This window comes from Coregonus clupeaformis, chromosome 2 (genome assembly GCF_020615455.1).
Source record: "Coregonus clupeaformis isolate EN_2021a chromosome 2, ASM2061545v1, whole genome shotgun sequence".
NCBI classification, from domain to species: domain Eukaryota; kingdom Metazoa; phylum Chordata; class Actinopteri; order Salmoniformes; family Salmonidae; genus Coregonus; species Coregonus clupeaformis.
Window position 1 is genome coordinate 5,638,255 of NC_059193.1, and position 22,806 is coordinate 5,661,060.

The 22,806-nt window shown below is 45.1% G+C and overlaps 1 protein-coding gene across 4 annotated transcripts in view; it reads left to right on the forward strand.

Moving 5' to 3' along the window:
• The window catches only part of LOC121544825 (protein FAM13B-like), an 87,547-nt gene that overhangs the window by 48,810 nt on the left and 15,931 nt on the right, over window positions 1-22,806 (forward strand). For 3 of the 4 annotated variants that reach the window (XM_045226062.1, XM_045226060.1, XM_045226066.1), the window contains 6 exons: window positions 13,133-13,225; window positions 13,475-13,628; window positions 14,611-14,720; window positions 15,326-15,377; window positions 15,452-15,575; window positions 15,856-15,921. In XM_045226062.1, coding sequence (XP_045081997.1) covers window positions 13,133-13,225; window positions 13,475-13,628; window positions 14,611-14,720; window positions 15,326-15,377; window positions 15,452-15,575; window positions 15,856-15,921 — 599 coding nt within the window. The remainder of the gene's footprint in view (window positions 1-13,132; window positions 13,226-13,474; window positions 13,629-14,610; window positions 14,721-15,325; window positions 15,378-15,451; window positions 15,576-15,855; window positions 15,922-22,806) is intronic. The other variant, XM_045226063.1, reaches the window with a different exon arrangement.

Here is a 22,806-nt window from a genome sequence, read left to right on the forward strand (position 1 = left end):
GAACCAGCTGGTTTTCTGTTGTACCTGATCATTAATTACACCCACCTGGTGTCCCAGGTTTAAATCATTGCCTGATTAGAGGGGAGAAATTTAAAGAAGCAGTGGAAGTGGCTTCATGGTCCAGAGTTGAGTTTGAGGGTCCTAGGCTAATCAATTCTAAATGGCACTAGCAGTTCGCAAAGTAGCCTAAGCGGAAAATGGACAGGACGCAATTATTTTTTAAGCTTCAGCTTGTTAGACAACCAGTCTATTTTTGAATTTGTGATAAAACTGATGTCATTTGGCAAGGAATGTAGCTTGTGTACCCAATCAGCATTTATTTCTGTAGGCCTAACGGGAGCTTGTGTGCGCATTCAGCACGCATGTGTAGAGGGAGTGGTCGGAACACGAGTGAGTGAGAGACACTGAGGGGAAAATAACTAATGTGATGCTTGGTTTCTATTTTGTTATGCCCCGCAAATACACATGTAGAAATGGAACACTAGAGTCAAAGCAAATTAACTTTGTCTTCAAGACATTCACTTTTTTGGGGGGACAAAATGTCATTAGCCCGTTCGGGCCGCCACAAAACACATTCCACCAAATAGTTTTACAGTATTAGGGAAAAAAATTTGATGTCTGATTTAAAGATCGAGTTTTGACGTCCGTTCAAGTGCTCATACTCAATTACTCAGGCCCATCCCTAAATGGAGGACAATTTTAAAGAGGGGGTGGCTAGTGTTCTTCCACCTTTCCACAGTTTTTTTCCATGTCTGTTTTTATGGCCATGCACCTTCACATTCTGAACATGCTGTTAATCATGACCATTAGAAGAGCATAAAGAACAGCTGTGATTTACGAGTGACTGTCATGGTACTCCTGAATTGTTTCAAGAGGTACTAGAGGCTGTAAAGATTATTGTGCAAAGTAAACAAAATAAATGCAAGAAAATCACCAGTCACCAATTTAGTGCATAGACGTTCCTCTTTCGCTTGGGAACTCGTTTGCCTAGCTTGTTGGTGGTGTAGCTTCCTGTTTTTAAATAGAATCAGGGCTGTAAAGCTATGCAGCTGTGCCTCTATCCCTGTCAGAGGGTTTGGGTGGCGCTGCCTCTATCCCTGTCAGAGGGTTTGGGTGGCGCTGCCCCTAGCCCTGTCAGAGGGTTTGGGTGGCGCTGCCTCTATCCCTGTCAGAGGGTTTGGGTGGCGCTGCCTCTAGCCCTGTCAGAGGGTTTGGGCGGCGCTGCTTGGCCCACTTGCCCTGTATTTAAGGTGATTTCAAACCACTCATCTCTAATCTACATAGACAGTCAGCCACATGCACCACGGCAGGGAGAAACAGTCTACATGGCTAGAAAGGCTTGAGACAGTGGCACATGCACATTGCACATATTTGTTCCCAGTATTTACTGGTTGTCTTTCTGCTTTGACTTCCCATCCATACACACAAAAGCCTTGTTTTGGCCCCTGCACAGGAGTTGAAAAACAACCATGACACTGGCGGAATGCACATGCTTCAGGGCTATTGTTTTCCCATCGACCCGAGTGCTGCGTTGTTCAACACTTTGGTATGCCAAACAAGAACAGAGAAGACCCCCTTCGGCCAAGTTGACCTCTCCCTCAGTGCCGCCAGCTTCTGAATCATGTCACAAAGGAGCCAGAAGTGAACTGTAGTGGTGGGGGTGTATGTATGTGCTTATCCTGGTTGTTCTGTTAAGGCTGGGTGGTGGCTGGACATGAAAGCATGCTGTGGTTGGAGTGGGATAGGGTGCTACAGCTGACCCAGACATACTCATGCAGTCAACATTAAATGCCTTAATCAGTGCCTTCAGAAAGTATGCATACCCTTTGACTTATTCCACATTTTCTTATTACAGCCGGAATTCAATAGATTTTTTCTCACCCATCTACAAACAATACCCTATAATGACAAAGTTTAGAACATTTATTGAAAATGAAATACAGAAATATCTAATTTACATAAGTATTCACACCCCTGAGTCAATACTTTGTAGAAGCACCTTTGGCAGTGATTACAGCTGTTATTCTTTCTGGGTAAGTCTCTAAGACCTTTCCACTCCTGGATTGTGCAACATTATTATTTTCAAAAATGTTCAAGCGATGTCAAATTGGTTGTTGATCATTGCTGGATAACCATTTTCAGGTCTTGCCTTACGTCAAAACTGTAACTTGGCCACTCAGGAACATTCACAGTCTTCTTGGTAAGCAACTCCAGTGTATATTTGGCCTTGTGTTTTAGGTAATTGTGCTGCTGAAAGATGAATTGGTCTCCCAGTGTCTAATGGAAAGCAGACTGAACCAGGTTTTCCTCTAGGATTTTGGCTGTGCTTAGCTCCATTTGGTTTATTTTTTATCCTGAAAAACTCCCCAGTCCTTAACGATTACAAGCATACCCATAACATGATACAGTGTGCTACTCCGTAATGTGTTGTATTGGATTTGCCCCAAACATAACACTTTGTATTCAGGACAAAAAAATACTGTTTTTGCAGTATTACTTTAGTGCCTTGTTGCAAACAGGATGCATGTTTTGGAATATTTTTCTTCTGTACAGACTTCCTTCTTTTCACTCTGTTATTTAGGTTAGTATTGTGGACTATCTACAATGTTGTTGATCCATCCTCAGTTTTCTCCTAACACAGCCATTAAACTCTTAACTGTTTTAAAGTCACCATTGGGCTCATGGTGAAATCCCTGAGCGTTTTCCTTCCTCTCCGGCAACTGAGTTAGGAAGGACGCCTGTATATTTGTAGTGACCGGATGTATCGATACACCATCCAAAGTGTAATTAACTTCACCATGCTCAGAGGGATATTCAATATCTGCTTTTTTATTTTTTATCCATCTACCAATATGTGCCCTTCTTTGCGAGCTATTGGAAAACCTCCCTGGTCTTTGTTGTTGAATATGTGTTTGAAATTCACTGCTCGACTGAGGGAGGAGTACGGAGATCAGGGAGTCATTCAAAAATCATTTTAAACACTATTGCACACAGTGAGTCCATGCAACTTGTTATGTGACTTATTAAGCAAATGTTTACTCCTGATCTTATTTAGGCTTGCCATAACAAAGGGGTTGAATACTTATTGACTCAAGACATTTCAGCTTTGCATTTGTAATTAATTTGTAAATATTTAGAAAACATAATTCCACTTTGACATTATGGGGTATTGTGTGTAGGCCAGTGGGGGGGGGGGACTACATTTAATCAATTTTAAATTCAGGCTGTAACACAACCTTCTGAAGGCACTGTAGATGGAATGGTGGAGTTGGGGCAAGCACTGCAATTAATAGAGATGAAAAGGCAACCAACAGAACTAGTGGCTGGCAGTGTCCCTCACAACTATTGCCGTGATGCCTGCGATTATTCTGCAGTCACAGTACTGCCTTTTGTAGGAATGTCTGTGCGGTATTAAGTTGTCATGTCTTTTTTAAATAAATGTCCAATTAAATGGTCTTAAAAGTTCCTAATTTTTCATATTTTTATTCAAGACAATTGACCACCATCCTAAACAAAAATAATGTTGTCTTAAATTTTTTGATAGGCAAGTTTTGCTTATGATGATGGTGGTCATCGATCAACAGTAACACTTGACCGGTCATGTCCGATGTCGTTCAGTCATGGAGGGAGAAACTGCAGGCTTTGCTGACTTGTTTGTGCTGAGCCCTGACAGACATTACGCTTGTCCCCATTGTGCCCTGACAACATCTCAGCGACAGCTCCCATCAAATCTAAATACAAGCCCATTGGACCGTCCACCATATATCCCGTTCCCCACTACATGGAAAGTATTTTTTATGGGGCACAGAAATAAACTCTGGTGATGAGGAACAGCGTTCTTGAGACATTCTGTTGGCAGAGGTCCGAGACAGGGGAATGTGTGAACAGCTGTTTGCGCCATAGTGACTGTCTGAGTGAGGTGGCAGGGTCACAGACCTCCCCCCTCCTACCCTCCACCTCTCCCCCTTCCCTCACCCTGTCCACCTCACCAGCTCCTATGAGTGCCTGCCTGCATGTCTTCCTCCACAACACCACCAGGTCAGCCAGGCTTGTAAAGCTAGCCAAATGCCACCCTATTACCTACATAGTGCACCACTTTTGACCAGGGACCATAAGGACCAGGGACCACTATATGGGGAATAGGGTGTCATTTGGAACTTGGACAGTGTCAGAGCCAGAGGATCAGCAGCCCCTGGGCCAAACTCCACCTCCTTATCATGGTCTACTTTCTCCAGCCAGACCTGTCCTGAGGAGCCTGTGGACATTATTTATGAGGGCTCTGAGGCCACTGCATGCCACAGAAACCTGCCGCTCTTATCTGTGTCAACAGAGCACTTGCTGTCTCTTTCATGAGGACGGCTGAGTGATAGCCCAGTACTCATCGTGGACACATTGAGAGGCGTTTACATGGTTAGCGGCACCCCACAAGGTGGACACCTGCTCCAGTCGTGGCCTGGGCCCATCAAAACAAGTGCCTCCTACTGAATGTATTCCATATACCCCCTCTGGCTTTGATATGCACTACCTGGCTTGGAATATCGTATCCACGCGACCTAGATAACACATATAACATATGTTATCAGTTCTCGCCCACAGTAGTTGGACAGACTTCTTATCTTATTTTGCTAGGAGTTCTAATGCACTTTACACCCAAGAAAGATTACTTTTATCGCAACTAAACAACGGTAGCAATGATAAATGGGTCAACAAAACATTAATCTAGATTAAGAACAAGCCTGAACCTTTTGCTGGTAGTGGACACGATGAAGCATTCTCAGAACACATGGAACTCACTGAACTGATTCCATCATGGTCAGTTCAGGCGGGCCGGTGACCTGGCTCAGGATGTATGGAGATTGTATGTGATGTGTATCTCTGTGTGTTTGTTCCTTATCACTCTGAGACAAACAGATATGAGGTAATGGCTAAAGAGAGCCTGTGATTGAGTGTCTGGGTGTGGCCTGGCCAGTGGCCATCCTGTCCCCCTAGCTGAGCTCCAGTCAGGAGCTATAAATGAGCCAGCCCTGCCAGTGAGCCAGCCCTGCCAGTGAGCCAGCTCTGCCAATAGACTATGATTGAGTAGGATATGGGTGCGAAGCGGACATAGGGGTGATGTGCAGGTTATATAAAAACCAGGGGGTGACGGGTGTCAATGTGTGTGTTTAGTGATTGTGGGGCTGCTGTGATGTAGTCTGTGTTTACTGGGTGTCGGTCGGGAAGCCCGCCCCCCTCGGGCCAGGTAATTGGCCAGTGGGGCTGGTTCCCTGGTTGTGTCAGGCATCCCTGTATTTGAGCAGGGTTTTGGATTGTTTACTGCAGCTGAGCCCAACACGACGCAGCCAGCCAAGGACAGAGCTCCACAATATGTTCCCAGGCAGTCAGGGTTTGCTCTTTGACCTGCTCATACAGAATTTATCGCCAATAATGCTCAGTCCAGATAACCAGAGAACCCACAAAAAACGACAGACTCTACTAACCAAGCACAACCAACAACCTGTGAAAATGGCGTGTGAAATTCTGCTGCACAGGTAAAGTCCCGGGGGGCTGGGTGGGAAGCATGAGAGGGAGGATTGACAGCGTGTGTGCATTGTCACATACAGTTTTGAGATGTATTCAATCTGTGGTGTCGAGGGGCTATTTGTGGTGTATGATGGTTTATGATAGATGAATACAGCCCCATGATGTCACTGAGAGGTCATGCCCAGGTAGTTAATGATGTACTTGTTCATCAGAGTGGACTAATTCTATACCTCCACTACTACCCCCACAGGAAGGTTGCAGGTCTGATTTGACAGACACATTTAGTTTTAATACACAGAGATGAGGAAAAGAGGTGTTTAAAAACTGAATGCTCAATCCTGGGAGAGTGTGTGGCGGGGCTTTTCTTGAAGTACCTGCTGAAACAGTGTGATGAATGGCAGCATTTGGCTCCCTGAAGAGCTTAAGAGTCAAAGGCTACCTGTATTTTGGAAGAAGACTGGTCTGACCTACCACTAGGTCAACAATCTACTTTTTTGGGGTGGTCGATCAGCTTTAATATTGCAGATAGATTGTAACTTCCATCAATGTAATTGTCTGCATCACTTCCAATCCCCCATATTATTATTTTTTCTCGCAAATATATATATATATATACATACATACATACATACATACACATACATATACATACATATATATACATACAGTGAGGGGGAAAAAGTATTTGATCCCCTGCTGATTTTGTATGTTTGCCCTCTGACAAAGACATGATCAGTCTATAATTTTAATGGTAGGTTTATTTGAACAGTGAGAGACAGAATAACAACAAAAAAATCCAGAAAAACGCATGTCAAAAATTTTATAAATTGATTTGCATTTAAATTAGGGAAATAAGTATTTGACCCCTCTACAAAACATGACTTAGTACTTGGTGGCAAAACCCTTGTTGGCAATCACAGAGGTCAGATGTTTCTTGTAGTTGGCCACCAGGTTTGCACACATCTCAGGAGGGATTTTGTCCCACTCCTCTTTGCAGATCTTCTCCAAGTCATTAAGGTTTTGAGCCTGACGTTTGGCAACTTGAACCTTCAGCTCCCTCCACAGATTTTCTATGGGATTAAGATCTGGAGACTGGCTAGGCCACTCCAGGACCTTAATGTGCTTCTTCTTGAGCCACTCCTTTGTTGCCTTGGCCGTGTGTTTTGGGTCATTGTCATGCTGGAATACCCATCCACGACCCATTTTCAATGCCCTGGCTGATTTGACGGTACATGGCCACGTCCATCGTCCATTTGATGCGGTGACTATGGTAAAATGCAAATTAATTACTTAAAAATCATACAATGTGATTTTCTGGATTTTTGTTTTAGATTCCGGCTCTCACAGTTGAAGTGTACCTATGATACAAATTACAGACCTCTACATGCTTTGTAAGTGGGAAAACCTGCAAAATCGGCAGTGTATCAAATACTTGTTCTCCCCACTGTATATACTTATTATGGACACAGAATGCTTTACATTAGTTATCTTGTTGTTATTAGTTGTTGTTAGTTGTTATTAGTCCCAACCTTCAGCTCCATTCAACCCCTCCCATCTACAGTTGAAGTCGGAAGTTTACATACACCTTAGCCAAATACATTTAAACTCAGTTTTTCACAATTCCTGACATTTAATCCTAGTAAAAATTCCCTGTTTTAGGTCAGTTAGCATCATCACTTTATTTTAAGAATGTGAAATGTCAGAATAATAGTAGCGAGAATGATTGATTTATTTCAGCTTTTATTTATTTCATCATATTCCCAGTGGGTCAGAAGTTTATATACACTCAATTAGTATTTGGAAGCATTGCCTTTAAATTGTTTAACTTGGGTCAAACGTTTCGGGTAGCCTTCCACAAGCTTCCCACAGAGCTGGTGTGAGTCAGGTTTGTAAGCCTCCTTGCACGCACACGCTTTTTCAGTTCTGCCCACAAATGTTCTATAGGATTGAGGTCAGGGCTCTGTGATGGCCACTCCAATACCTTGACTTTGTTGTCCTTAAGCCATTTTGCCACAACTTTGGAAGTATGCTTGGGGTCATTGTCCATTTGGAAGACCCATTTGCGACCAAGCTTTAACTTCCTGACTGATGTCTTGAGATGTTGCTTCAATATATCCACATAATTGTCCCTTCTCATGATGCCATCTATTTTGTGAAGTGCACCAATCCTTCCTGCAGCAAAGCACCCCCACAGCATGATGCTGCCACCCCCGTGCTTCACGGTTGGGATGGTGTTCTTCGGCTTGCAAGCCTTCCCCTTTTTCCTCCAAACATAACGATGGTCATTATGGCCAAACACTTCTATTTTTGTTTCATCAGACCAGAGGACATTTCTCCAAAAAGTAAGATCTTTGTCCCCATGTGCAGTTGCAAACTGTAGTCTGGCTTTTTTATGGTGGTTTTGGAGCAGTGGCTTCTTCCTTGCTGAGCGGCCTTTCAGGTTATGTCGATATAGGACTCGTTTTACTGTGAATATAGATACTCTTGTACCTGTTTCCTCCAGCATCTTCACAAGGTCCTTTGCTGCTGTTCTGGGATTGATTTGCACTTTTCGCACCAAAGTACGTTAATCTCTAGGAGACAGAATGCGTCTCCTTCCTCAGCGGTATGACGGCTGCGTGGTCCCATGGTGTTTATACTTGCGTACTATTGTTTGTACAGATGAACGTGGTACTTTCAGGCGTTTGGAAATTGCTCCCAAGGATGAACCAGACTTGTGGAGGTCTCCAATTTTTTTTTTCTGAGGTCTTGGCTGATTTCCTTTGATTTTCCCATGATGTCAAGCAAAGATGCACTGAGTTTGAAGGTAGGCCTTGAAATACATCCACAGGTACACCTCCAATTGACTCAAATGATGTCGATTAGCCTATCAGAAGCTTCTAATGCCATGACATCATTTTCTGGAATTTTCCAAGCTGTTTAAAGGCACAGTCAACTTAGTGTAAGTAAACTTCTGACCCACTGGAATTGTGATACAGTGAATTATAAGTGAAATAATCTGTCTGTGAACAATTGTTGGAAAAATTACTTGTGTCATGCACAAAGTAGATGTCCTAACCGATTTGCCAAAACTATAGTTTCTTAACAAGAAATTTGTGGAGTGGTTGAAAAACTAGTGTTAATGACTCCAACCTAAGTGTATGTAAACTTCCGACTTCAACTGTATCTCCTAACACCATCCATATTGGATTTCTATTTACCATATATTTTTCAACTGTACTGTGATGTTTCACAAATGTTCTGAACTCTTCTATTCTCATTGTTTCTACAGATTGTAAATTGAAAATAAACATTTTTGGTAAAAGTATTATTATATTATTGATCGATTGACTACCACTTGGAGCCCTTTTCCCTGTGATCAGGACGTCAGGTCAGCAATCTACTTTGTCAAAGAGCTATGTGGCAGATTATATGGCAGTCCTCCTTACCCAAATCACTTTGGCAAAGCTGGCACGGTTATATCACCTCATTACGTTAGCCGAATGCATGAGGCGCTCCAAGGCTTTCTAAAGCTGGTAAAGCTTTTTGTCTTTGACTCCAAAAACCTTGGCTGGTGTTCTGTCTAGTCACACATGCTGATTTCTCCACAGTCTGGGAAACAGGCCTGATGAGAGGGAGTCTGATCTGATTCAGAACAAGTAGTAGGATGATCCAGAGTGGGAGATGCAGTAACAGATCTCTCTGTGCTGTGCTCTCTGGCCTGTGTCTGGCCACATCCAACAGTGCTCTTTGTTTCCCAAGCAGAGAGAGAAGGTTCTACTTACAGAACAACGCTGACTGCAGAATAAGGACTACCTTGGGAGTCAGTGAGATGGAATGGTGCTGGTTATGTCATCTGAACTCAGTAGACCAGTATTGAACTCTACTCTCTCTTTCTCTCTTGAGCCATACTGGCTGCGTCGCTGGCCAAAGTCCAAACGAAGGCATCAATGTCTAGGTGTGCTGGAAGTTTTACTTAACACTTTTCACGGGGCCTGGAGTAGTTGCATGTATGTTTAACTTAACTGTCAGAAGGGGAGGTGTGGTGGTGGGCGGCTGGGTGTCTTGCCTGTGTAGTCTCTGACAGCCTGTGGCTTCAGTGTTTGATGCCTCTTACTGCACAGTCAGTGCGGAATCCGAGTGCTGCTTTCTTCTCAGTAAACAAGAGGGGAGAGGGAGGGAGGAGAGGAGGTTAATAATTAAGGTGTTATTGGAGATATTTGAGCAGCTGGGCAGAGACTGAGGTGAGAACCAAAGGGATATATATTTAACACTAGAGAGAGAGAGCACTCTGAATCCTATTGGCATATGGAGGTCCTGTTGGCTATGAAAAGTGATACTGGAGATGGAGATGAACCTCTCTAATATTCTGTGGTGAGTCAGAGTCTCTACTGTCAGTGGTTTCACAGCTCCAGCCTAAGGCCAGTAGGATAGGCTAGGACAGGGCAGGATAGGATAGGACAGGGCAGGATAGGATAGGCTAGGATAGGGCAGGCTAAGATAGGATGGGGCAGGATAGGATAGGATAGGATGGGATAGGATAGGATAGGATGGGGCAGGATAGGATAGGATGGGATAGGCTAGGCTAGGATGGGGCAGGATAGGATAAGCTAGGATGGGACAGGACAGGACAGGGCAGGCTAGGATAGGATGGGGCAGGCTAGGATAGGATAGGCTAGGATGGGGCAGGCTAGGATACGATAGGCTAGGATGGGGCAGGATAGGATAAGCTAGGATGGGACAGGATAGGGCAGGCTAGGATAGGATGGGGCAGGATAGGATAGGCTAGGATAGGGCAGGACAGGACAGGGCAGGCTAGGATAGGATGGGGCAGGATAGGATAGGATGGGACAGGATAGGATAGGATGGGGCAGGATAGGATAGGATGGGGCAGGATAGGATAGGATGGGGCAGGATAGGATAGGATGGGGCAGGATAGGATGGGGCTTGGCAGGCTGTCTCTAGGCAGCTAGGCCACCTCCCATGTGTTAGCTGGTCAATAGATAGAATGGTTCTTACTATACACTGATGGATGGAGCTATTGACAGGTACAGTAACACCATTCTACTGTTAACCTTTGTGCCTGTTTGTTTGTTTGATTGGATTGCTTGAGGAGGTGACCCAGCCTGTCAATATCAACCTTTAGTGCCCCTTTAGTTGCCCTCCAAACGGAAACTCTGGCTAAACCCGACACGGGCGCTAACAGTGGCGGGATAACCAGCAGGGTCAGGGTGTTATGTAAGCACAGATTCCTGGCATGCAACACTTTGTTTATGAGCCGGGAGGGCGCATACTGCTGAATCTGCCTGATGAGCAGGGAGGCAGGCGGCGTCCCACATCAGTGGAAGGGACCCTGTATTTGTGTGGCAGCAGGAAGGGCTTACTATGTACAGTAAAAGGCCTCTGCCTGCCCGCCTGTCCTGTGTGCCTGCCCTCTGCCCACCCTTGGTGGCTCCTGGGAGTGGTGATTGAGAGGAGTGAAATGAATGACATAAGGAAAGGACATGCATGTGTGCGTGCTCTCATGAAGTGCTCTCATGCAGTGCTCTCATGCAGTGCTCTCCAGAGGTGTGATAACTGTTGATACCTGGTCCTCTGGATGTACTTCCCTCTCTAGGCTGAGTTGTTTTCATGACGTGCCCAGATTAGGAAATACCTGTTGGGTTACTTATATTTACATTTTATTCATTTAGCAGACGCTCCACTGCACTGAGTTTCCACTGGAGCTCACACACACACACAGGGCTGGCACAATACCGTATAAACGTGTAACCGACGGTTATGGATGAAGACCGTCATGAAAACAAATGTAATACAGTGAGCCAAATGTTTTGTTGTGTCTTGGAGCTCTCAACTTGATTGGAGTCCACCTGTGGTAAATTCAATTGATTGGACATGATTTGGAAAGGCACACAACTGTCTATATAAGGTCCCACAGTTGACAGTGCATGTCAGAGCAAAAACCAAGCCATGAGGTCGAAGGAATTGTCCATAGAGCTCCGAGACAGGATTGTGTCGAGGCACAGATCTGGGGAAGGGTACCAAAACATTTCTGCAGCATTTTTGGTCCCCAAGAACACAGTGACCTCCATCATTCTTAAATGGAAAAAGTTTGGGGCCACCAAGACTTTTCCTAGAACTGGCCGCCCGGCCAAACTGAGCAATTGGGGGAGAAGGGCATTGGTCAGGGAGGTGACCAAGAACCCGATGGTCACTCTGACAGAGCTCCAGAGTTCCTCTGTGGAGATGGGAGAACCTTCCAGAAGGACAACCATCTCTGCAGCACTCCACCAATCAGGCCTTTATGGTAGAGTGCCCAGACGGAGGCTACTCCTCAGTAAAAGGCACGTGACAGCCCGCTTGGAGTTTGCCAAAAGGCACCTAAAGGACTCTCGGACTGTGAGAAACAAGATTCTCTAGTCTGGTGAAACCAAGATTGAACTCTTGGCCTGAATGCCAAGTGTCACGTCTGGAGGAAACATGGCACCATCCGTACAGTGAAACATGGTGGTGGTAGCATCATGCTGTGAGATGTTTTTTCTGGGGCAGGGACGTAGAGACTTGTCAGGATCGAGGGAAAGCTGAACGGAGAAAAGTACAGAGATCCTTGATGAAAACCTGCTCCAGTGCACTCAGGACCTTAGACTGGGGCGACGGTTCACCTTCCAACAGAACAACGACCCTAAGCACACAGCCAAGACAACGCAGGAGTGGCTTTGGGACAAGTCTCTGAATGTCCTTGAGTGGCCCAGCCAGAGCCCGGACTTGAACCCGATCGAACATCTCTGGAGAGACCTGAAAAAAGCTGTGCAGCGATGCTCCACATCCTACCTGACAGAGCTTGAGAGGATCTGCAGAGAAGAATGGGAGAAACTCTCCAAGTACAGGTGTGCCAAGCTTGTAGCGTCATACCCAAGAAGACTCGAGGCTGTAATCACTGCCAAAGGTGCTTCAACAAGGTACTGAGTAAAGGGTCTGAATACTTATGTAAATGTTATATATATTTTTTTTGTTTTTTACTAACATTTCTAAAAACCTGTTTTTGCTTTGTCATTATGGGGTATTGTGTGTAGATTGATTGAGGGGGGGGGGAACTATTTCATCAATTTTAGAATAAGGCTGTAACGTAACAAAATGTGGAAAAAGTCAAGGGGTCTGAATACTTTCCGAATGCACTGTACATGCATATCTATTGGCTATCCTGGAGAGCTCAATCAATGATGTACATACATATCTATTGGGCTCAACATACCACACATTGGTGACCAGGTCTCTACACAGTCTTGTGATTGGGCTCTTGCCAGGGGCTGCTTTGGCTTGACCAACCACTTGTCTCCTCATAGATGGCTATGCTAAAGCTAACCCTTTATCCCTGTATTCACACTTCTGAAGCCAGGAATAAAGCAGAGTTCAGTACAGCTTAATGAGCAGGGAGTTTGGTGCTTAGTTCAGATAGTGCTGCATTATATATCACAGGACTTTTCCCTGGTTGACTTTAATAAACCTGCCAAAGAGCAGGAAATGTGTCGCAGAGCGTTTCAACTCAGCTGCTAATGCTCCTGATTAGATGGATTCAGAGGGTTAGTACTGTGGCAACAGAAGTTAATAATTTGGGCTTGTGTTGTTTCTGCAGCATTATAAAGAGGACCATCCGTGCAACGGTGGGACAGCACTTCTTTTACCTCAAGAGCTCCATCGACCATGAGATCATCTATGAGAGCCAAGGGTGAGCAGTGTACACACACACACACACACACTTACATGTACTCACAAAACATTGCACTATTTCGACACGTACAGAACGACATGTATCCAAACATGCCCACTTATAGCCAGTCACTCTAACACGCATTCCCCTGTCACACTGTTCACCCATACTGTAGATTCTGAACAGTTACCACAGCTGACAGCCAGCAATGCTGATTGTTGCTCCATGAGGGTTTATTGTGGCTAATGATTTGTTTGGTCCCCACAGGGTGGGCCCCAGTGAGAGGCCAGTGGCAGGGCCGGGGCCATGCGAGGGCCATGTAGAAGAGGGCCTGTGTGAGAGTGAGGAGGGCCCAACAAGCAGTCCCCTGTCAGCCCCAGAGACAGAACAGCACTCAGAGCACAGCCCTGAGGACCAACAGGTCAGTCATACTGTAGAGTCACACACACCGCAGACACACCGCAGACAAACAACTCCACATGCTCTGGCCGTCAGCAAAATATTTAATGTTTACCGAGCCCTGTCGCTATCGATTCATTACAAGGTTGATGCTTGTTGCTATCAGCATGGCCTTTTGTGTGGCCCATAACAAAGATGTCATTCTCCTAGGAGGGCCGGGGTGCTGGGAGACGAGGAGGTTTGTCAGATACATACACTGTTCTGTTCTCCCCGAGCACAGCCAGTCCTGCCTGGCAATCACCATCACGCACTCTAGATAACTGCCAATTCAATTTAGATATCCTACACAGAATCAGATTTAGCCTATATAGCATAAGATGATGGCATGTCATGGATTTGGGGGGAGACATCTGAAGAAATCTTTGTAGGTGACTAGTGTCTTCTGACATGGCAGATCATTGGTCCATCAGTGTTCCTGGGCACCATTTTAACTCTCCTGGCTAGTGGCCTTGGATAGAGGCTGGGTGAACCCAAGATAAAATGGCAGCTAGTTTCTGCTGACGTCTGCCCAACTTCTCCCTCTTTCCTCCACCACCACAGAGCTGGCTGCTGGCTGGGCTCCACAGCTCCTCAGCCCAGAGGTGGGACCCTCTCCATGAATTGGGTCACCCTCTTTAAATAGTCTGCCTGCACCCAAAGAATAACCGCAACACCTGTTCAGACCACAGACAATCCTCCCCTCTCCATACATGTATACATACAGGGCCATCTTCACCCACTTACTAGAAAGGAAAGGAGGCCACCTTCCAGGAATTCAAGCTATAACATCTCATCAATATAACCTCACAGTTTGCTGTTAATGGTGCCTCCATTTGACAGAGAGCCTACATGTTGGGCTGTGCTTAAGGGTACTAATTGGCAAGTGGCTACTCTTCAATGTGTTGTGTGTGTAAGAAATTAGGGCAGTCTAATACTTGAGATGTTGTTTCTATGTTTTCTCCCAGGAGGTCCAGGATTGTGACTCTCACAACGCCACCCTGGAAGAGAGTTCTGGAATAGACCTGGACGCCGCCGAGGCTCTCATAGACGCAGAGAACAATATCAACACGGCCAGGTTGGCTTTGAAGCATTTCATTGTTTTGTTAAAATCCACAATTACCTCAACGGCTTAAAACGCCAAGGCTTTGCTGTCTACTTTACTTCCTGCCTTCCCAGAGAAGGCTGATAGCTGGTATTCAATCAAACAAGTTGTATGCTAATCTGGACTTGGGGGCTTTGTGTGAGTGTTTTGTTTTAGTTATTACATAGAACACAAACAGCCCTAACGTGGTTTGGGAAAGACTGATGTGATGTGAGCCATCTTCGGTGACTAGATTGGAGGGAGGGAGGCATTCTTCTGTAAATAGCCCGAGACATGAGACTGTCATGTTGTCTGTCTGGTGCTGTGGAGTGGAGGACACTTGACACATCATGTCGGCGTCATCCTCCCTCCGCTCCTCATTGGGCTCAACATAAAGCAAGCATACACACACGCCTGTCCATGACTGTTGTCGTCAGTTATAGTCAGCTGATCAACGGTCACTATAATACATTGTGCATAACGGTGAAAATAGATTAAAACATTAAAAAAACATTAAAATCTCCAATGAGGTCAACCATCATACATGCCTCTGTAGTTCAAATGGACCATTATTCACGTGTCTCTCTCTCTTGTTGCAGGCGAGAAAACCAAGCCTGTGGGAAGATGGACCAGGCTGATCTCATCACCTGTGTAAGTGTCTGTGACAATGCCTTCTTCAGGACTAGGGTCTACTGTACGCTGTTTAACCCTCTCTCTCCATCCAGGACTCTGATGTGTGTGAGTGTGACCAGAATGCCAACACAGACGCCAAGGGATACCCCTCTCACCCTGCCAGCTGCCCCAGCTCCCACCAACCCCACCGCATCTTCCCCCACAGTCAGTGGGAAGGTAACCTTCTCTCCATGGTTGTTTTGTGCTTAATACACAATGTTCCCAAGGGGACAGTTAGGATAGTGATGGGGTGAAGTTAGTGGAGACTAACCAAATTCATTTCCAAGTAAAATGGATGCAAATGATTAATTAATTATGGGTTGTGCTTGCTAGCTAGGTATGAAAGTGCCTTAGAAAGTATCTTAGAATGCTTGCTCAAGCTGGTTGCCTGAAACCTCAGCTCACGGCGGTGTTCTCTGCTATCTCTCTCCCCTCTCCCTCCTCCCTACTCCATCAGCACCATCCCCAAACCATCTCCCCCTCATAGACTTCACATGTATGCACCTGCAGGGGAGAGGCCATGGTAAGTAGGAGCTCTCCATCCATCCATCCTTCCTCCACTTCATCCCTCATCATCCCTCTCTTTACTAATCCAGACCTTGTTGGACCGGGTCCCTGTCAGTGAGACTAATCCAGACCTTGTTGGACCGGGTCCCTGTCAGTGAGACTAATCCAGAGATCTTTGTCCTTCCACACTCGCTCTCTTGCTCTCTCTCTCTCTATATATTTGTCTCTCTGTGTCTCTCTCTGTCTCCTCTCTCTCTCTCCCTCTGTCTCTATCTCTCGCTGTCTCTCTCAATTGAATTCAATTCAAGGGGCTTTATTGGCATGGGAAACATATGTTTACATTGCCAAAGCAAGTGAAATGGATAAACAAAAGTGAAATAAACAATAAAAAGTTAACAGTAAACATTACACTCACACAAGTTGCTGCTGTGATGGCACACTGTGGTATTTCACCAAATAGATATGGGAGTTTATCAAAATTGGATTTGTTTTCGAATTCTTTGTGGGTCTTTGTAATCTGAGGGAAATATGTGTCTCTAATATGGTCACACATTTGGCAGGAGGTTAGGAAGTGCAGCTCAGTTTCTACCTCATTTTGTGGGCAGTGTGCACATAGCCTGTCTTCTCTTGAGAGCCAGGTCTGCCTACGGCGACCTTCCTCAATAGCAAGGCTATGCTCACTGAGTCTGTACATAGTCAACGCTTTCCTTAATTTTGGGTCAGTCACAGTGTTCAGGTATTCTGCCACGGTGTACTCTGTTTAGGGCCAAATAGCATTCTAGTTTGCACTGTTTTTTCGTTAATTCTTTCCAATTCTCTTTATGTTTTCTCATGATTTGGTTGGATCTAATTGTGTTGCTGTCCTGGGGCTCTGTGTGGTCTGTTTGTGTTTGTGAACAGAGCCCCAGGACCAGCTTGCTTAGGGGACTCTTCTCCAGGTTAATCTCTCTGTAGCTGATGGCTTTGTTATGGAAGGTTTGGGAATCGCTTCCTTTTAGGTGGTTGTAGAATTTAACGGCTCTTTTCTGGATTTTGATAATTAGCGGGTATTGGCCTAATTCTGCTCTGCATGCAGAGTCTCAATTTGGTGTTTGTCCCATTTAGTTAATTCTTGGTTGGTGAGCGGACCCCAGACCTCACAACCATAAAGGGCAATGGGTTCTATAACTGATTCAAGTATTTTTAACCAGATCCTAATTGGTATGTCAAATTTTATGTTCCTTTTGATGGCATAGAAGGCCCTTCTTGCCTTGTCTCTCAGATCATTCACAGCTTTGTGGAAGTTACCTGTGGCGCTGATGTTTAGTCTGAGGTATAGGTTTTTGTGTGCTCTAGGGCAACGGTGTCTAGATGGAATTCATATTTGTGGTCTTGGCAACTGGACCTTTTTTGGAACACCATTATTTTTGTCTTACTGAGATTTACTGTCAGGGCCCAGGTCTGACAGAATCTGTGCAGAAGATCTAGGTGCTGCTGTAGGCCCTCCTTCTCAAATCAACTCAAATCAAATCAAATTGTATTGGCCACATGTGCCGCATACAACAGGTGCAGACATTACAGTGAAATGCTTACTTACAGCCCTTAACCAACAGTGCATTTATTTTAAATAAAAAAGTAGAACAAAACAACAAAATAGTGTTGAGAAAAATAGAGCAGAAGTAAAATACAATAACAGTAGGGAGGCTATATATACAGGGGGGTACCGGTGCAGAGTCAATGTGCGGGGGCACTGGCTAGTTGAGGTAGTTGAAGTAATATGTACATGTGGGTAGAGTTAAAGTGACTATGCATAAATAATTAACAGAGTAGCAGCAGCGTAAAAAGATGGGGTGGGGGGGGCAGTGCAAATAGTCCAGGTAGCCATGATTAGCTCTTCAGGAGTCTTATGGCTTGGGGGTAGAAGCTGTTGAGAAGTCTTTTGGACCTAGACTTGGCACTCCGGTACCGCTTGCCGTGCGGTAGCAGAGAGAACAGTCTATGACTAGGGTGGCTGGAGTCTTTGACAATTTTGAGGGCCTTCCTCTGACACCGCCTGGTATAGAGGTCCTGGATGGCAGGAATGCCCCAGTGATGTACTGGGCCGTACGCACTACCCTCTGTAGTGCCTTGCGGTCGGAGGCCAAGCAGTTGCCATACCAGGCGGTGATGCAACCAGTCAGGATGCTCTCGATGGTGCAGCTGTAGAATTTTTTGACGATCTGAGGACCCAAGCCAAATCTTTTCAGTCTCCTGAGGGGGAATAGGCTTCACGACTGTCTTGGTGTGTTTGGACCATGATAGTTCGTTGGTGATGTGGACACCAAGGAACTTGAAGCACTCAACCTGTTCCACTACAGCCCCGTCGATGAGAATGGGGGCGTGCGCAGTCCTCTTTTTTTTTTTCCTGTAGTCCACAATCATCTCCTTAGTCTTGGTCACATTGAGGGAGAGGTTGTTATCCTGGCACCACACGGCCAGGTCTCTGACCTCCTCCCTATAGGCTGTCTCATCGTTGTCGGTGATCAGGCCTACCACTGTTGTGTCGTCGGCAAACTTAATGATGGTGTTGGAGTCGTGCCTGGCCATGCAGTCATGGGTGAACAGGGAGTACAGGAGGGGACTGAGCACGCACCCCTGAGGGGCCCCCGTGTTGAGGATCAGTGTGGCAGATGTGTTGTTACCTACCCTTACCACCTGGGGGTGGCCCGTTAGGAAGTCCAGGATCCAGTTGCAGAGGGAGGTGTTTAGTCCCAGGATCCTTAGCTTAGTGATGAGCTTTGAGGGCACTATGGTGTTGAATGCTGAGCTGTAGTCAATGAATAGCATTCTCACGTAGGTGTTCTTCTTGTCCAGGTGGGAAAGGGCAGTGTGGAGTGTAATAGAGATTGCATCATCTGTGGATCTGTTGTGGCGGTATGCAAATTGGAGTGGGTCTAGGGTTTCTGGGATAGCCTTTCAAAGCACTTCATGGCTATAGACGTCAGTGCTATGGTTCGGTAGTCATTTAGGCAGGTTATCTTAGAGTCCTTGGGCACGGGGACTATGGTGGTCTGCTTGAAACATGTTGGTATTACAGACTCAGTCAGGGACATGTTGAAAATGTAAGTGAAGACACTTGCCAGTTGGTCAGCACATGCTCGGAGTACACGTCCTGGTAATCCGTCTGGCCCTGCGGCCTTGTGAATGTTGACCTGCTTAAAAGTCTTACTCACATCGGCTATGGAGAGCGTGATCACATAGTCATCCGGAACAGCTAGTGCTCTCATGCATGCTTCAGTGTTGCTTGCCTCGAAGCGAGCATAGAAGTGGTTTAGCTCGTCTGGAAGTCTTGTGTCACTGAGCAGCTCGCGGCTGTGCTTCCCTTTGTAGTCTGTAATAGTTTTCAAGCCCTGCCACATCCGACGAGCGTCAGAGCCGGTGTAGTACGATTCAATCTTAGTCCTGTATTGACTCTTTGCCTGTTTGATGGTTCGTCGGAGGGCATAGCGGGATTTCTTATAAGCGTCCGGGTTAGAGTCCCGCTCCTTGAAAGCGGCAGCTCTACCCTTTAGCTCAGTGCGGATGTTTCCTGTAATCCATGGCTTCTGGTTGGGGTATGTACGTACGGTCACTGTGGGGACGACATCATCGATGCACTTATTGATGAAGCCAGTGACTGATGTGGTGTACTCCTCAATGCTGTCTGAAGAATTCCGGAACATGTTCCAGTCTGTGCTAGCAAAACAGTCCTGTAGCTTAGCATCTGCGTCATCTGACCACTTTTTTTATTAACCGAGTCACTGGTGCTTCCTTCTTTAGTTTTTGCTTATACTCAGGAGGATAGAGTTATGGGCAGATTTGCCAAATGGAGGGTGAGGGAGAGCTTTGTATGCGTCTCTGTGTGTGGAGTAAAGGTGGTCTAGAGTTTTTTTTTTTTCCTCTGGTTGCACATTTAACATGCTGGTAGAAATTAGGTAGAACGGATTTAAGTTTCCCTGCATTAAAGTCCCCGGCCACTAGGAGCGCTGCCTCTGGATGAGCGTTTTCCTGTTGACTTATGGCCTTATACAGCTCATTCAGTGCAATCTTAATGGCAGCATTGGTTTGTGGTGGTAAATAGACAGCTATGAAAAATATAGATGAAAACTCTCTTGGTAAATAGTGTGGTCTACAGCTTATCATAAGATACTCTACCTCAGGCGAGCAAAACCTCGAGACTTCCTTAGTATTTGATTTTGTGCACCAGCTGTTGTTTACAAATATACACAGACCGCCACCCCTTGTCTTACCGGAGTCAGCCTTTCTATCCTGCCGATGTAGCGTATAGCCCGCTAGCTGTATGTTGTCCATGTCGTCGTTCAGCCCCGACTCGGTGAAACATAAGATATTACAGTTTTTAATGTCCCGTTGGTAGGATAACCGTAATCTTAGGTCATCCAATTTATTCCCAAATGATTGAAGATTGGCTAATAGGATTGATGGGAGCGGCAGTTTACTCGCTTGCCGCCGGATCCTTACAAGGCACCCCGACCTACGTCCACGATATCTCCGTCTCTTCCTCATGTGAATGACGGGGATTTGGGCCTTGTCGGGTGTCTGTAGGATATCCTTCGCTGCCGCCTCGTTGAAGAAAACATATTTGTCCAATACGAGGTGAGTAATCGCTGTCCTGATATCCAGAAGCTCTTTTTGGTTATAAGAGACGATGGCAGAAACATTATGTACAAAATAAATTACAAATAACGCGGAAAAACATACATAATAGTACAATCTGTAAAACGGCAGCCATCTTCTCCGGCGCCATTATACTTGGTTGGGGACAGAAGCACCAGATCATCAGCAAACAGTAGACATTTGACTTCAGATTCTAGTAGGGTGAGGCCGGGTGCTGCTGTCTGTTCTAGTGCCCTCGCCAATTCGTTGATATATATGTTGAAGAGGGTGGGGCTTAAGCTGCATCCCTGTCTCACCCCATGGCCCTCATTTTAACCGTGCACCGTTGTTTGTGTACATGAATTTTATAACGTCGTATGTTTTTCCCCCAAAACCACTTTCCATCAATTTGTATAGCAGACCCTCATGCCAAATTGAGTCAAAAGCTTTTTTGAAGTCAAGAAAGCATGAGAAGACTTTGCCTTTGTTCTGTTTGTTTGTCAATTAGGGTGTGCAGGGTAGTGTGAATACGTGGTCTGTCGTACAGTAATTTGGTAAAAAGCCAATTTGACATTTGCTCAGTACATTGTTTTCACTGAGGGAATGTACAAGTCTGCTGTTAATGATAATGAATTTTCCCAAGGTTGCTGTTGACGCATATCACACGGTAGTTATTGGGGTCAAATTTGTCTCCACTTTTGTGGATTAGGGTTATCGGTCCTTGGTTCCAAATATTGGGGAAAATGCCAGAGCTGAGGATGATGTTAAAGAGTTTAAGTATAGCCAATTGGAATTTGTGGTCTGTATATTTTATCATTTCATGTAGGATACCATCAACACCACAGGCCTTTTTGGGTTGGAGGGTTTGTATTTTGTCCTGTAGTTCATTCAATGTAATTGGAGAATCCAGTGGGTTCTGGTAGTCTTTAATAGCTGATTCTACGATTTGTAATTGATCACGTATATGTTTTTGCTGTTTATTCTTTGTTATAGAGCCAAAAAGATTGGAGAAGTGGTTTATCCACACATCTCCATTTTAGAACTCTTTGTGTTTGTTTAGTGTTTTCCAATTTTCCCAGAAGTGGTTAGAGTCTATGGACTCTTCAATTACATTGAGCTGATTTCTGACGTGCTGTTCCTTATTTTTCCGTAGTGTATATCTGTAGACTCAGGTTTTCTGGGTCTCTATATTTTTGGCGGGATAGGTTTCTCAATTTCTTTCTTAGGTTTTTGCATTCTTCATCAAACCATTTGTCATTGTTGTTAATTTTCTTAGGTTGTCTGCTTGAAATGTTTAGATTTGATAGGGAAGCTGAAAGGTCAAATATACTGTTTAGGCTTTCTACTGCCAAGTTTACACCTTCACTATTACAGTGAAATGTTTTGTCCATGAAGTTGTCTAAATGGGATTGAATGTTTTGTTGCCAAATTGTTTTTTGGTAGGTTTCCACGCTACTTTCCTTCCATCTATAGCATTTCTTATTATTGTGCAGTTCCTTTGGCTTTGATGCCTCATGATTGAGTACTGCTCTGTTCAGGTAGACTGTGATTTTGCTGTGGTCTGATAGGGGTGTTAGTGGGCTGACTGTGAACGCTCTGAGAGACTCTGGGTTGAGGTCAGTGATGAAGTAATCTACAGTACTACTGCCAAGGGATGAGCTGTAGTTGTACCTACCATAGGAGTCTCCTCGAAGCCTACCATTGACTATATACATACCCAGCGTGCGACAGAGCTGCAGGAGTTGTGACCCATTTTTGTTGGTTGTTTTGTCATAGTTGTGTCTAGGGGGGCATATTTGGGAGGGAATACTGTCACCTCCAGGTAGGTGTTTGTCCCCCTGTGTACTGAGAGTTCAGGTTCTTGTCCAGTTCTGGCTTTTAGGTCAACACAGACTAGTACATGTCCCTGGGCCTGGAAATGGTTGATCTCGCCCTCTAGGATGGCGAAGCTGTCATTGTTAAAGTATGGGGATTCTATTGGGGTGATATACAGTGGGGAGAACAAGTATTTGATACACTACCGATTTTGCAGGTTTTCCTACTTACAAAGCGTGTAGAGATCTGTAATTTTTTATCATAGGTACACTTCAACTGTGAGAGACGGAATCTAAAACAAAAATCCAGAAAATCACATTGTATGATTTTTAAGTAATTCATTTGCATTTTATTGCATGACATAATTATTTGATCACCTACCAACCAGTAAGAATTCCGGCTCTCACAGACCTGTTAGTTTTTCTTTAAGAAGCCCTCCTTTTCTCCACTCATTACCTGTATTAACTGCACCTGT